At 56.4% G+C, this 15,600-nt stretch overlaps 1 protein-coding gene across 3 annotated transcripts in view; it reads left to right on the top strand.

Annotated features, from left to right (window-relative positions):
* RAB11FIP5 (RAB11 family interacting protein 5) overlaps positions 1-15,600 on the top strand; it is a 36,939-nt gene that overhangs the window by 17,531 nt on the left and 3,808 nt on the right. The window contains exons 2-4 of one of the 3 annotated variants that reach the window (XM_049651690.1): positions 2,720-3,156; positions 3,290-3,989; positions 11,386-13,368. In XM_049651690.1, the coding sequence (XP_049507647.1) occupies positions 2,720-3,156; positions 3,290-3,989; positions 11,386-13,368 (3,120 nt within the window). The remainder of the gene's footprint in view (positions 1-2,719; positions 3,157-3,289; positions 3,990-11,385; positions 13,369-15,600) is intronic. The other 2 variants (XM_049651691.1, XM_049651692.1) reach the window with 2 other exon arrangements.

Raw genomic sequence — 15,600 nt, 5'->3', positions numbered from 1 at the left:
TCGGGGAGCTGGTGCCGTGGGGTAGGCAGATCTCAGGGTTGGGGGTGACCAGCGTTGCACTGACTGAGGCATGTGGGGGGTTGTAGGGTGTGTGGTGTGTGTATGTGTGTGGTGTGGGAGGGGTGTGTGGGGTGCAGTGTTGGGGGTGGTGGTGGTGGTGGTGCTGGGTGGGAGGGTGGGTAGTATGGGGTATATGTGGGTGTAGTATATGTATGTACTGCGGGACTTTGAGCCCTTCAGTGACCAATCTGAGCATCTCTACCAGGTCTCATTGTACCTTCATGCTTGATTGGCTGGGTCTAGAATCCTAGGCTGGAAAACTTTTCCCTCAGAATTCTGAAGGCATGATTCCATATGTACCCAGTGTTGCTAGTGAAGATCCAATGTTACTCTAATTCCTGAACATATCAACCTGTCTTCCCTATTTGGAAGCTCCCAGGGTCTCCTTTATTTTAATTTAATTTAATTTAATTTAATTTAATTTAATTTTATTTTAATTTTATGTATTTTAGAGAGAGAAAACGTGTGTGTGTGCACGAGTAGGGGAGAGGGGCAGAGGGAGAGAGACAGAGAATCTTCAGCAGGCTTCACCCTCAGCACAGAGCCTGACGCAGGGCTTGATCCCACGACCCTGGGATCATGACCTGAGCTGAAATCACGAGTCAGACTCTCAACCTAGTGAGCCACCCAGCCCCTGGGTTCTCCTTTTTATACCTGGCATTTATTCTGAAACCTCACAGTGAGACCTGTTGGCTGCGTCTTTCTTTATTCATTGTGCTACGTGCTTATGGGCCCCTGTGTGCTGATGCTCATGGGCCCCTGTGTGCTGGTGCTCATGTCCTTCAGGTCAGGAAGACTTTCTTGTGTTATTTCTCGCATAGTTTCTTCCACTTTGTGCTCTCTGTTCCCTCCCTCTCCCCCCCTCTCCTTTTTTAAATGTATACAGTTTTTTTTTTTTTTTAAGAACAGTTTTTGATTTACAGAAAAACAAATGGACGGTACAGACAGTTCACATACACTCCCTAACTCTGATCCCCATCCCGTTCCCCATTTCCTCTGTTATAACATCTCACATTAGTGTGGTACATTTGTTACAACTGATGAACCAGTACCAATATAATATTATTAACTAGAGCCTGTAGTTTACATTAGAGGTCACTTTCTGTGTTTTAGATTCTGCGGGTACTGACAAATACATAAGGACATGTGTTTACCATTACAGTATCACACAGAATAGTTTCACTGCCCTAAAAATTCCCTGTGAGTTGTTGGTTTTCAGCTTGTTCAGCCTTTTTCCTGTCTTGTGGATTGGAGAGAGGCCTCCCAAGCCCTTCACACATGGAAGAAGACTCCCTCATCTTTCTTGACTCTCCAGTTACTTGGTGGTGAAACTCCTTGACTGACCTCCAATCATCGCCTCATCTTTGTTCTACTTTCTGGGAGATGTCCCCCAACTTGTCTGGAACACATCCTCTGAGGGTTGTGTTTAGCTCTTCTATGCTAGGGAGGTTAGACATTCTGGGTGTTGGTGTGAGAAAGGGGGCCGATTTTTAGTCACTCCTGTCTTCAGCCCTGCACCTGAACCCATCTTGGCGTCTCTACGTCCAGAACCTTTCTGGTTCAGTTTCTCTGCAGAATCTCTCTGCTCACATCTGTAGGAGATGGGGCGGGGTATGACCCGCTGAGCAGAATGGGAGAGGGACCTGGGTGGACCTCCGGGCAGACTCTTTGGAGTGCGAGTGGTCGGGAGGAGGATCTGGGCAGCAGAGGAAGAGCTCCGTGCACAGCGCTCCCCTGTAGGGCGGGCTCCACCCACTCTGTGCAGTCCTCATGTGTGTGAGGGGTCTCTCTGGGAGTGTGTGGTGGGCAGAACATGGGCTTTGGAGAGGTGAAAACCTGGCTGTCGGTCTCCTCTGTCCTTCCTGGCTGCTTGTTCTTGGACAAGTTACTTTACTGCTGAGCCTTGACCTCCTGATGTGTAAAATCAGGGTGGCGGCCCCCACCCCCTAGGCATGTTGTAAGGTGTGAGTGAGCATCAGACGAAAACCCTTGTACATTGTGGCACACACACGATGCTCAGCAGATGCGAGTGTTCCTTCCCTTCCCTGGGTCTCTTGAGGTCTCTTTGAGGCCACTTGATGCCATAGTGTGCCCTCCCCCCGTCTTGCAGAGGTATTCCTGGTGGGGCTCGGATGAGTCAGTAAGTGACTGAGGTAGGGGTGCCTGTGTACATGTGTTCCTGGCCCTGGGCCTCTGGATGAGCTGTTTTTTCCTGGGCTCACTAGTGGCTCGGAGCAGAGCTTTGGCCGGGACTAGCCAGAGGAGATGATGTAAACAGGGAAAAATGTGAGTAGGTCTGTCTATACCAGGGGCCTGGAGGGTTAAGAGACCTCTCCACACCCAGTCTCACCCCTCTGGGCCTCAGAGTTGCAGATGTAGGCAGGGAGGGGGAAGAGGGGGGATCTCCGAGCTTCAGGGAAGGGGGATGGGAGGGTGGCATGGAGTGGTAACCGCTGCCCTGCCCAGTAACACCCAGTAGATTCCCCTACACAGGATGTGGTTTCCTTCATCATGGAAAAGCTGTAGATAGTTTCTCAGCTCTGCCTGTGGCTGGGAAGGCTGGGCCTGTGCGTCAGGGCAGGAGCCTGTGTGTGTGTGGGGGTGGGGGGGCGGGCTCCTTGTGCTGTGACCACAGCTGTACCCCACCCCCTTCCCGCAGGTGGTACAAGCTGCACTCCAAGGCGGGCAAGAAGGAGAAGGAACGTGGAGAGATCCAGGTCACCATCCAGTTCACTCGCAACAACTTGAGCGCCAGCATGTTTGACCTGTCCATGAAGGACAAGCCGCGGTCCCCTTTCAGCAAGATCAAGGACAAGATGAAGGGCAAGAAGAAGTATGAGCTGGAATCTGCCTCCGCCATCCTCCCAAGCAGTGCCCTGGAGGACCCTGAGCTGGGCAGCCTGGGCAAGATGGGCAAAGCCAAAGGCTTCTTCCTGCGCAACAAGCTACGCAAGTCCTCCCTGACGCAGTCTAACACCTCGCTGGGCTCGGACAGCACCCTGTCCTCGGCCAGCGGGAGCCTGGCCTACCAGGGCCCGGGCGCCGAGCTCCTCACACGCTCGCCCAGCCGTAGCAGCTGGCTGTCCACCGAAGGGGGTGAGTGAGGGCTGAGCGCCCCGGGGCCGGGGGTGGGGAACAGGGGGACAAGGAGGGTGGTGGGGGAAGGCCCCCCGCCAGGAACCAGGGCTTCTTTTCCTGCTGCCAACCCCATGGGGTGCTTCCTTTTCAGGCAGGGACGCTACCCAGTCCCCCAAGTTGCTCACCCACAAAAGGACCTACAGTGATGAGGCCAGCCAGATGCGAGCGGCTCCACCCCGATCCCTTCTGGACCTCCAGGGCCACCTGGAAGCTGCCTCCCGCTCCTCGCTCTGTGTCAATGGGAGCCACATTTACAACGAGGAGCCCCAGGCCCCCCTGCGGCACCGCAGCTCCATCTCGGGCCCCTTCCCACCCTCCAGCTCCCTGCACAGTGTGTCTTCCCGGCCTGCTGAGGAGGGGACTCGGCCCGCAGATGACTCCGGGGGCAGAGGCAGCCGCAGCACCAGCAGCTCAGAGGTGCTGCCCGGACAGGAGGAGCTGAGCTCTCAGGCCAAAGTGTTGGCCACTGGGGCCAACCGCTCTGGAGAGGAAGAGGGGGCCCGGCTCCCAGAGGGAAAGCCAGTACAGGTTGCCACACCCATGGTGGCCTCCTCTGAGGCTGTGGCCGAGAAGGAAGGAGCCCGGAAGGAGGAGCGGAAGCCCCGGATGGGCCTCTTCCACCACCACCACCAGGGGCTGAGTCGGAGCGAGTTGGGGCGCCGTGGCTCTCTGGGGGAGAAGGGGGGTCCCATGCTGGGGGCCTCCCCCCACCACTCATCCAGCGGGGAGGAAAAGGCCAAGAGTAGCTGGTTTGGCTTCAGAGAAGCCAAGGAACCGACTCAGAAACCCAGGTACGTCCTTGGCAAAACCAGCTTTGCTCCTCGGGAAGGATGCTGGGGTATTTGCAGCCTGGACCCTGGGGCAGGGAGAATGGAGCAGATGGGGCCCTTGGGCAGGCTGCTGGGGCTCTGGCTTTGCATGGTTGAGTTGGGGGAGGGCGCTGTTTCCCTAAGCCAGGGCTTGGTGTTGGCATATGGACACAGGTGAGTTGCAAGGGCACAGCGCTTTGGGGGCCCTGTGGATTGAGGAGTCCAGTCTCCTGCTCATGGGTCTTGCTTCTGAGTTGGCACGCCTACCCCCTGAGGGAGGGGGAGAAGGGAAGAAAAGCAGGAAAGGCTATTTGTGTGAATTCTTTGCTTTCCAACTTCTACCTCTTGCCCTTTGGCCTCAAGGCCAGGAAGCCTTGGCAGGTGGAGAGGCAGGACGGGGCCTGTACCTCATACCCTCCACCTCCATCCCAGCTGTTCCCTGTTGGCTCTGTGACCTCTTCCCCCTGAGCGATGGGAGCCAAGTCGTTGATGCCCCCCTCCTCTTTTCGTACACTCACCCCCCCCCTCCCCAGTTATGCTCCTGGGCTGGCAAGGGGCTGTGGACAACTCCCTTAAAATCTGTGACCTACCTTCTGTCCTTGAAGACTGTTAGGGCTCTGGCCCTCACTGTCATCCTTGGTCTTGGGGTATGGCAAGTGCTGATGGCTGTTCTGTTGTGAATGTGCCAAGTCCCACCCATGAGAGTGATGCGGGAGTCCTTGAGCTCAGGCTCTGGCAGAGCTCTCAGAAGGGTTCTGGTACTAATTAGGATTCTGTACCTGGTTCCACTGTGGGGACTGGTTTCCCACACATCCAAGGAATTCTCTGACACCAGCTTGATGTCCTACAATTCAACTCAATTCTGACACTATTTACCCAGAGATAGCATCAGACCCCACATAGGCTCAGTACTACAGGACTGACCTACAGGATTGACGCCCCCCCCCCCCCCCCCCCCCCCCCCGGCCCACTTCGGATGCCTGTCACAAGTCCAGGTTGTCACCTGTGCTACTGACCAACCAGCTGTAGATCAGAGGTTCCAGTGACCATCTCCCCGCCTCCTTCCTTGGGTTTGGTTATTTTGCTAGAGTGGCTCACAGAACTCGGAAACACTTTGCTTATTAGATCGCTCTTTTATTATAAATGGCTATAACTCAGGAACAGCCTGATGGAAGAGATACATAGGACAAGGTATGAGGAAAGGGCGCAGGGCTTCCATGCCCTCTCCCAGCATGCCACACCTCCAGCATCTCCACATGTTCACTGGCCCCTGAAACTCTCAAACCCCATTCTTTGAAGTTTTTATGGAGACTTCATCACACGAGCGCTTATGATTAAATCATTGGCCGCTGGTGATCAACTCAACTTCCAGCTCCTTTCTCCTCTGCAGAAATGAGGGTGAGACTGAAAGTTCCACCCTTCTGTTCATGGTTGGTTCCGCTGGCAACCAGGCCCCGTTCTTAGGGGCTTTTTAAGAGTCACCTCATCCACACAAACCCAGTTATGGTAGAAAGGGACTTGTTATGAATAACAAGATGCCCATTTCACTTTTATGGCTCTGAAGCATTTCAGGAACTGCAGACAAGAGACCAAATATTAAAAGATGCTCTTATCGCTTAGGAAATTTCAAGGGTTTTGGAAGCTATGAGCCAGAAACTGTGGATGAAGACCACATATATATGAGAAATATACGATTGGTCATTCAGATGACCAAATCGTCCACCCTGGCCCTTTGACTACTCCTCACTCTGACCATCGGAGGCTGCTGCATTGTCCAACAGGGTGTAGGGAGGGCCACCAGGTCTAGGTCCTAGGAGCAGAGGTACCCCCCTTCACAAGGGGGCAGGCCCTGGACAGGCAGTGTCTGTGGCAGCTCCAGACAGTGTGGTCAGGCTGCTGTTTCTGCCCTCAGTGAGCCTGCCCCTCCCTTGTCCACGGGTCTGTGGGCAGGAGGTGGGGTGTGAAGGCTGGGCACAGTGAGGAAGGGTTGAGAGTAGGCCCTACAGCCATTCCCCAACAGAAGGGAGAGGACTCCTGAAGTCCTGGTTTTTCTCTTTCCCAGTGGAATTTGAGTCCACGGAGAAGGGCAGGGAGAGGGCTCAGGCCTGGCCGCCTGGCAGCCCCCGGGATGCCTCACACATGGACGGGCGGGGGTTGGAGCAGTCCCTGGGTGATGCTGCCCTCTGCGTCCCCTGCTATAGGTATATCAGCTTCTGTCCCCGCTGCCCAGCCCCTACTCACCAGAGCCCAGGGGAACTGCTGGCCACCTGCAGCGGAGGGAAGATAAGGAAAAAGGGGATGGGCCTGTCTCAGAAGCCCAGGCTGAGCCTATAGCCCTGTGACAACTTAGAGATATTTATGGGTGGTAGTCTGGAAGGTGGTGGCAGGAGACCTGGGCAGGGCGTTTGCTGGGAGGAGCTAGGGTGCCTGGGTCAGATGGAACACAGACCATGGGCTCAGTGCTATTGTCTGTGGGGCATCTCAGGGCCTTTTCCAGGGCAGACAATTGCTCATGAGGTCATTTCTGTTCATGTGCCCAGGCTTTGGGCTCAGACCCCTGCAGGCCATGACTTTGATGTTGTCATCACTCCTGCTTATAGCCTATTTTCCTAATCCTGGGTGTCTATGTCTCCCAGTGGCCCTTCAGAGTCCAGAGAAGTTGGCTCACTTATAGACATGAGGAAGCTGAGGTTTGTGCCCTTCTCCTTGAATTCTGAGCTTGTCCTCACCAGGTTGGAGGCCATCCAGGCATTTCTGCCCTTTGGAGGCTCATTTGAGGGCATAGGCCACCAGAGCTGGGCCTGTGGCCTTGCATCCAGGCTGGGTGGGGTGGGAGGGCTGTGTTTTGGGTCAAGTGGCCTAATCTGGACAGGTGTGAAACCTGGACAGTGAGTCCGTCGGCATCACCCTGGCTCTGGGCCTTGACAGGGCCGGGAAGGTGGTCTGGAAGAAATGAGTGTTGGCACTTGCCCAGAGGGCTTGCTCTGGGCTTTTGAGGAGAGAATGAGGTCAGATACCCAGAACTGGAGTGACCAAAGGTAGCTGCAGGCCCCCAGTGGGGCTCCAGAGTCTGTCTACAGGCTCAGAGGTTCGGGGCACCTGTGTCCCCCGGGGCTACCATTGCAGATTGCTGGGTGTTCCTCACTGGGAAGGGCAGCAGCGCCCTCTAGTGCTCCCACGTAGCACTGGTGCCCCAGGGAGAGGCCGGAAGCAGTACGAGTCAGATGTGCAGTCTCCAGAAAAAAAGCTGTTGCTGTTGGAGAAGCCAGTGGCTGGAAGAAAAGGAACAAGGGTATGAAGGACTGAGAAGAAGGTCCTCCTTTTCCTCCTGGCCTGGCCTTCCTCCCTCGCCTGCTAGGCCCATGGCTGTCACACTAGGCCCCTACCAGTGTGTGTGCCTGGGGGGCGATGGTAGTTGAGACTCAGCCCTGCTCACCAGCCCCGTGGTCGCCGTGCGTCTTGGGCTGCAGCATGAGCTCCTTACTGTGTGTTTGAGGACTGTCAGGAGTGTTCAACACAAGCGTGTTCAACCCACCAGAGCCAAACAGGGTTGTCTTTGTGTCTATCCCTCTCTGACCATTTAGAGTATAAGCTTCCTGTGGGCAGGCCACCCCGGAGCTCGCCCGCCAGGGCCCCTTCACACTAATCGTAGAACCCCTGTGTACAATAGGGGATCAAGTGCTGGATGCAGATTTTTTATTTTTATTTTTTTTTCAATATATGAAATTTATTGTCACATTGGTTTCCATACAACACCCAGTGCTCATCTCAAAAGGTGCCCTCCTCAATGCCCATCACCCACCCTCCCCTGGATGCAGATTTTTTAAATTGGGGTCAGTGTGGTACAACATGGGAGCAAGTGTATCGTGGTGGCCTTTGGTGGTCTGTGCATCTGTCCCGGCCCCTCACCAGGAGTAGTGACACCGAGGTCCCGATGAGCTTAGAGTGTGCAGTGGCTGCCGAAAGCTGAGCGCCCCAGTGGCAGTTCCGGTGGGGTAAATGCGGGACATGATGTGTGTCCAGTGACCTAGAGTTAGTGTGGCCGTCCGTCCTGTTTGTGGCTGTTTTCCTGGTATGGTTAATATTGCCCTTTTACTGTGTTAAAAACATTCTGGTTTGGAAGATAAATTATGTGGTCTCCCCACTTACAGCTTCCTAGGCCCCTCTTTGTCACCCCATTGTGCTCAGGTGATGGGAGAGGATACACACGCCCATCTATTGGCACCTTTCCTGGGCATCAGGCATCAGTCTCAGGAGGGTGCCAGAAGATCGTGCCTTAGGAGGGATGGCTAAAGGGCTTGTTGGCTGGGCGTGTGTGCCTCGAAGGCTGGCTTTGACCTTTTGGGGGACTGCCTGGTGGAGAGCCTTTGCAGATCCGCATGCCACCTCTGGGACCAGTGTGTGGAAATAACAAGGACACATGGCTCATCTCAGCCTAAGGAAGGGCTGTCCACCAGTGAAACTGACCTCCAGCTACAGAGGTGGCCTGGTGATGCAGTAAGTTGCCCAGCAACGGCAACGTTTAAGTAGAGGGGCTGTTAGAGAGAAGGGGGGATGTCAGCATTAAGGGGCGGGTTCCACCAGTTGTCCTAAGTTTCCTGCAGGCCCTAAAGCTTTATTCCCTCAGATTACTGGGGCAGAGACATTTGGACCTCTGATTTCTTTCCCCAACTTTGTTCCTAGAAAAGAAGACAAGTCAGCATATGTTGAAGTCCCCTCTGCATGGTGCGGGCTGGCACCGTGGGTTCTGGCCTCAGAGCATAACCTGGGGAAATAACCACATGTGGGGGTGTGTCTGGTCTGTGCCAGATACAGTGGCAGGGAGAGGAAATTCTCAAGTGAGAACCCTCAGAGTGTGCATCTGGGGTGGAGCAAGGGTAAGGGAGAGGCGGGGGGGAAGGGGAGGGGGTGCTACTGGGTGGGAGGGTTGGATGGGATGTTCTCACAGGTGCCGCCAACTCTTGGGAGCCTGCTGGGCCTGGCACTAGGAGTCCCTTCCTCTAGGGAGAGCCCTTTGCTGGTTCCATACCAACGGGTTTGCGTGTACCTCTGGGGAGCCAGTGGGGGAGGGTGCTAGCCTAGCCTGGGGCTCCGGGCCTCCTGCTCTGCCGTCTCCTGCCCTGCGGTTCTGACTGCCAGCCAGACTGCGATGAGACCACAGGGGTGAGTGGGGCCAGGCCAAAGCTGAGGGGACTGCAGAGCTAAGCTAGGTGCTATTTAATGTTGATGGAGCTCTCTTCCTTCAGACCCCTCTGGTCACTTGTCACGAAGGGGACTGGAGAGAGCCACTGAAGTGGCTCAGAGTAGCTCTGTTCCTGGGGGCTGACTCCTGTTGGCACAGTTGGACTGTGTCTGGTATGGGTGCTCCAGCTGGGGGGCAGGCTGAGGGCAGGGCCTTGACCCACGTGGTGGTACGTTGCTCTCTGTGGTCCCCTAGGTAGGCACCTGCCTGGGGCCTGCTTGGAATGGAGAAGGGACGTTTGTGGGGCTTGGGACTCTGGGCCCAGGATTTGCCCTCTTTTGGTATCTTCACCATGTCAGGACCACAGAGGTAGAGCAGTGCTGGGAAGCCTGGTGGGTTGGGAGTCGATGGGACTCTCTTACCCTCCACCCCACACCCAGTCTCTAGGTGATAGTATGAGGCCAAGAAGCCACACTTGGATGGGGAGTTAGTATAGGGCAAAAGAATAAGGAGAATCTCTGGAAGCTGGATTCTTAAGAGAAACCCAGAGTTTTGCACCTGGCTGTGCCCTGACAGTGCCACTGTCTTGCGAAGCCCACCTTTGCTGCTGGTTGAACTGGATTCTTTCCCATTGCTTGCTCCCTGTGTTTGTGGACAAGCCGGCCCTGCCTCTGCCCAGCTCTGTCTGGGCCCTGTGTTCCCAGAAGAATCCTGGTGAACTCCAGACTAACCGGCTTCCTTCCATAGGTGCCCCTCCCACCCCAACCTGCATTCCATACGAGCTGGCCAGTGACACCTGGCTTCTGCTCCCCAGCCACACCACCTCCTGCCCCTGTGCCTGCCCCCAGTGTTTCCTTGGGGAAAACAGCAGCTTGAGTGGAGAAGATGGAGACATAGGAGTTCCCGGGATGATCACCTGGGCAGGGGCCAAGGAATGGGGGTCTTGGGGCTTAGACTGGGGGCTGGAAGATGGGACCCAGGCAGTAGGCGAAGCCAGCAAGGTCTGGGCCTGTTAGGTGGGCTCAGCTGCCGGGCAGCTGTAAACCACTGTCAGAGTCCTGAAAACTGGGGTGTGGGCCCCCCATTTTTACCTGCGCTGCCTTTCTGGTTTTCCGTCTCCTGGACTGTCCTGGAGAAGCCATGAACTCAAGTTTCGGAGTCTGCCCCAGCCCACACCCCTACAGTCATCTGTGCACCATAGGTAAGGTGCAGGTGCAGGGGGTGCTCCCTCCTGGAGAGGACCCTGGAGCGGACACCCGGAGGCCAGCAAGTGTTCGCCGGTGTCCGTGGGAGTGGAGGTTCACTGCCACAGGATGGATTTCCCAGGGGAGCCGGCGATCTCTCTGTGTGGGGGACCCCAGAGGGCCCCTGGTGACACTCAAGAGTTGCTGCTACTGCCGCCTTCCAGTCTTTGTCTCCTGAGCAGGGCTGCTCTCAAGGCTGGCCTGTGAGTGCCCTTGGTGATGGGCACCCTCTGCAGGGTGCTGGGCCATGTGGATGCCTGACAGCAGACATCCTCAGTGATATCTTGCTGTCCATCCGGGCAGGTTATGGACCTCCCTCCCCCCCCCCCAACAAGAAACGAGAGGGGTGGGTTCTTTTTTATTGACATCTTATCATGCCTTGATGACTGCCCCATCATTACCTCCTATTTCTGCAAGAGGTCAGCAGAACACATCTGCTTCAGCGGTCTGAATTCCAGGCGCCCTGCTGGGTTTTATTAGCATGGGCTTTACTTTACCCAGCCGGATCACTAAGCCTGGCCTTTCTCTGGTCTCCTCATCCCCTCCAAGCACCTGGTATTTCTTTCCTCTCTCAGTCCTTAAAGGGATATAGGATGCTTTCTGATTGGTTCTGTAGGCGTAAGTCTGGTGTTGAGTAGAAACTTCAGCATATGGACCAGTGGAAGAACACTTGGTTTTGGCTGGAATCCTGGCTGTAAAACGGGATTATTGCTCTCTGGGGTTGGCATGAGGTTTAAATGAGCTCTGTCCAGCATCTTCCTCCTTGGGCAGCACCTAATAATGTACCTGTTAGAGTCTTCCCTTTGTCCCCTGGCTCACATACCTGAACCCAGGTACCAGGCATGTGGTACCTTGCCCAAGGCAGGTGGGGGGGCAGGCGCGTGGTATTCAGCAGGGGCGTTTCCAGTCTTGGCATTAACCAGGAGGCTCACGGTTTTGTCTCCCTCCACAGCCTGGACGTGTCTCCTCAGGTAGAACCTGACCCAGCTGCTCTTCCTCACCACCTCCCCTGCTCCCCCTGTGCTACGGCCCCCCCCACTCCTGCTCCCACCGCTGCTCCCATGCTAAGCACTAACCTTTTTGCAGCCGCCTCCCCCGCTGCTGCCACTGCTGCTGCCGCCTCCGCCGCCCCTGAAGCCACCCCATCTGGATTCTTGGGTCTCACCAACCCGTTCCTCACCTCCATGCAGAGCAACCCTTTCTTCGAGGAACTCATAGCCGACATAGCACTAAACTCTCCTTCACCTGCTCCCTCTCTCCCCAGTGCCTCGAGGGCCAGCCCCACCCCCCTGGCCTCCCCTGGGAAAGCCCCGCCTGAGTGGGACGACACCTTCAACGTCTTTGCTGCCAGCAGGCTGCGTCCAGAGGCCAGGAGCAAGATCCTGGCCCCTGCAGGAGTGGGGCTGGAGGTGACTGGGCTGCAAGACCAAGGCCGTGGGGCCATGACAATGAAGGCAGCTGAGCCCCGGGGGGACCCTGGGGGAGGAGGAAGAGGTGGGAGCAGCGTATGGCTGGAGCCCAGGGTTCCTCTGGACTTGGGACTGGACCGCCAGAGCAAGAGCACGGCTGACCTGGGGCCCCTTGGGTCGATAGGGGCCGGCCTGCCCTCTACGTCAGCCCAGCTGCACCCGAGAGCCTCAGACTCTGAAGCAGACAGGGAGCCACCAGCCCCAGGAGGGGAAGCAGGGCAGAGTCCAGCAGACAGTGCAACGTCTTTGTTTAGCTCCCCAGAAGTGATCAGTGTGTGGGAAAGACTGCCTGGCCCAGACGACGCCCCTGAGGGCCAGGACGAGGCCTCCCAAGGCGAAGGCCAGCTTTTGCATGAGCTCAATACAGTGGAAGATTCATGGCCTTGGGATGTGGTCACCATTTCTCCTGCAGCTGAAATGTCTTCACCTGTCCTGCGGGGAGAGTCTGATGAGCTGCCTCCTCCCCAGATGCAGCCAGAGTCACCAGAAGCTGGGAGCCCCAAGGGGAGTGAGGGGCCTCCCCCACTGGAGCTGGAGCCAGAGCCTGAGCCAGAGCCCAAACCTGAGCAGGTGTTGGACAAGGAACTGCAACCCAGCAGGCCACCTCCCAAGCCACCACGCCTCTTCACACCCTCAGATTCTCAGGAGGAGGAGGAGGCGGCCACGGCAGCTGCTGCAGGGGGGCTGAGAAGCAGGGGGGCAGAGACTGGAGGAGAAGACGACCTCCCAAGCATGCTGGTTGCTGGTCCACAGGAGGCCAAGGAGGAGGGCGAGGCCCCTGGGTCGGAGTCTGACAGCCATTCTTCTAGAACCCTGCTGGGTGGGCCAGGCCTGGAAGATGTAGTGGAGGGTGCTAGCCCTCCTGTGTCTGGGCCCTACTTATCCCTGCCCACTAGCTGCCCTGAGGGTCCTGCCCCCATACCCCATTACCCAAAGAGCTTGGCTCCTCAGAGTCAGCAGATCCTGGAGGTTCCAGAGAAAGGAGGGAGCCCTGAGGGTCCTGAGGCCCAGAGCCAAGAACCAGTGGGAGAGGGGCTTGGGCCCTTGCCAGGCAGCTCCCAACACACTGACCTCTGGGCGTCAGAGGAGGATGCCTTGAACCCCTTTTTGTCTCAGGGGAACCAAGACCCCCCCAGTCTCCCGTCCACATCCCCTCCAGGGTCCAGGGAATCTTCCATCCTCTCTGGTCCAGAAGAGCTGCCCACGCCCCCAGAGCCTGCTTTTCCACCGCCCCCTCTCCCGTCCTGGGCCGGCCACCGCCATGGGGAGCCCAGCCCTCCATGCTCTCCTCTGCCTGGAGCTCGGCCCCTGACTTCTTCCTCCCCACCCCCTGGGGAGCCAGCCTCCTCCCCTGGGGGCTCCCCTGCCCCACTTGGGGAGGACCACGCTGCAACCACCCCAGCCTCCCCGCTTGTGCTTCTGCCCTTGGAGACACGACCAGCTGAGGAGCCACAGCCCAGTGCCAGGTGAGCGGTGAGCTGCCACCCTGAGAATACACTGCAGGAGGAGATGGGTGGAGGGGGGCAATGCAGCCCAGGGGCTAGGATGTTCACATTCCAGCCTCAGTCCTTCCGGGGGCAGATGAAGGGTTCCTTTACCCTGAAGCAGGATAGGGGAGGCTTTGAAGAAAGGAGCCCTTCTGTGGTACCTGCTCTGAAGCTGTCTCCTTCTTGGATCCTCGGGCAAGCAGAGGTGCAGGGGGTGAAGAATGGAGTGGGGAGAGCCAGTGTGGGCTGGCAGGGGAAGGGGGATGAGAGTTCAGGCATTCAGCTGCAAGGGAAGCTGGGTACTTGTCAGATGGGGGCCATGTCCTCTGCAGCAGGCCCAGGGGAACAGGCTGTGGGAGGCAGAGAACCAGAGGAGGGACCGATACAGAGGTCCGTCGGAGAGAAAGCCCAAGAGCTATTTAGAGGACAGAAGAAAAACAAAAATACTCCCTCACTCAGAAGAAAGGGTCTGTAGCCCCTTCAGGTGCCTCATTGGTTTGCATCTGTGCCTTTTCAGGGGGTGGTCCTGGTGTGCTTAGGACTGTGCAGAGTGGACACTGGATGCCTGTGTGACTGTGGTCACCGTGGCATTGGCCTGTTTGGGGAAGAATGATGAGGCTGTGACCTCACCAGGTTGACTGGTGCGGGGTGACCAGAGCTGAGGTCTGGAGACACAGATCATTTGGGGTCAATGGGGAGCAGTGAAGTCCAGAAGGATGCTAGTGCTCTAGGAGCCCTGAGTGAAGAAGTGGAGGGAGTAGAGGAGGCTGCTTTTTCTGCTGAACAGAGCAGGGTGAGAGTCTTGAGGAGCAGGACGGGCTCCTGGACTAGGGCCCCCAGCCTGCTGGCTCATACATTTAGTCTTCTGAATTCACTGAGCATCCACTGTGTGTCAGACACTAAACAGAGATCAAAGATATGCCCGGAGAGTTCCCAGTCCAGTGAGCAAGACAGAAATGCACCCATGAAGAGCTGGCCCGTGGGGCCCATGCTGATGGAGGAGAAGTGGGAGGGAAGGAATCTGGGCTACCCTTCCAGTGGTAGGTGGTGAGGGAGAGGGGGTGGTTACAGCTTCCTTGCTCTGATGACACTGTCCTTACCTGGCCCTGCTGTATTCCAGCCTCACTTCTAATTATACTCACTACCTTTAGGAAGCTTTATTCCCTTCAGGGCTGGCTTCGTGTCGAACTCAGCATGTTCCTTACATCATGAAGTAGATGGGCCAAGTGGAGCTATCCCCATTTCTCAGATGAGGAAATGGGAGTCCTTGAGAGCTATGGGGTCCAGGGTCCCTCTGATGTGTGGGGGCAACCAGATTGAGAGCCCAGGACCCATTCAGGGTTTCTTTATGCCACCCCTCCCCAGGCACAGCCCATAGGTAGCATTAGAGCAGCTTTTAAGTTCCCATCCCTAATGCCAACTCTTAGGTGGGAAGAGAGAGGTTGTTTATTGCTATCTGCCCCCTGCCTGGCCTCTCTACCACTCTTCCCAGGTTGTGAGACTGAATCCATGGCCCTATCCTGAGTAGCAGAGTTGACTTCTCTGGGTCTGGGCACTCCTTCCTCCAATGGAGCTCAGGGCCTTGGGCTAAGCCATTTTGCTTCCTACTGCTGAAGAGTCCAAATTCTGGGGGCAGGTTAGTTGATTTGAGGGCCTGCTGCTTGCAGTTTGCATACCTGTCACAGGTACAGGGTGCTGGGGGATCCCAGAGCAGGGTCACTTTAGTCAGCTTGGGGGAATCAGGAAAGTTGCCCAGAGGAAGTGGCCTTGCATAGCTTTGAAACATGAATAGGAGTTAGTGGGCCAGCAGGTGAAGGGCCAGTGTTCCAGACAGAGGGACAGCTTTTATAAGAGCCTGCAGGTGAGAAAGAGCACATTTCCCGGGGTGTCGGCAGTGTGTGGGGAAGTAGAGACCCAGCAGGAAAGGGCAGGGCCCATTCGTGTTAGAGATTGTGTTTTCTTATCTGATCTAGAACGGTAAAGGCTGTTGAAGCGTTGGAGAGGCTGAGCTAGCTCACAGTCCCATAGCAGTACGGGGCATGGTTGGAGGTGGGCAAGACTCCCTTGGAGGAGATGAGTTAGCAGTTGTAGCTGGAGGAAGTTTAGCTAGCACTGGCTCGGAGAGGAGGGGATGGGGTGAGAGAAGATGAGAGGGAGCAGGGCTTGATTTTTGTTAGCCCTGGAGCTGAGTGGGGGTGGGGTGGGGTGGGG

Source organism: Panthera uncia (assembly GCF_023721935.1).
Source record: "Panthera uncia isolate 11264 chromosome A3 unlocalized genomic scaffold, Puncia_PCG_1.0 HiC_scaffold_11, whole genome shotgun sequence".
Lineage (NCBI taxonomy): Eukaryota > Metazoa > Chordata > Mammalia > Carnivora > Felidae > Panthera > Panthera uncia.
Note: the sequence above shows the minus strand (reverse complement) of the source record. Positions and strands in the feature narration are given on the sequence as shown.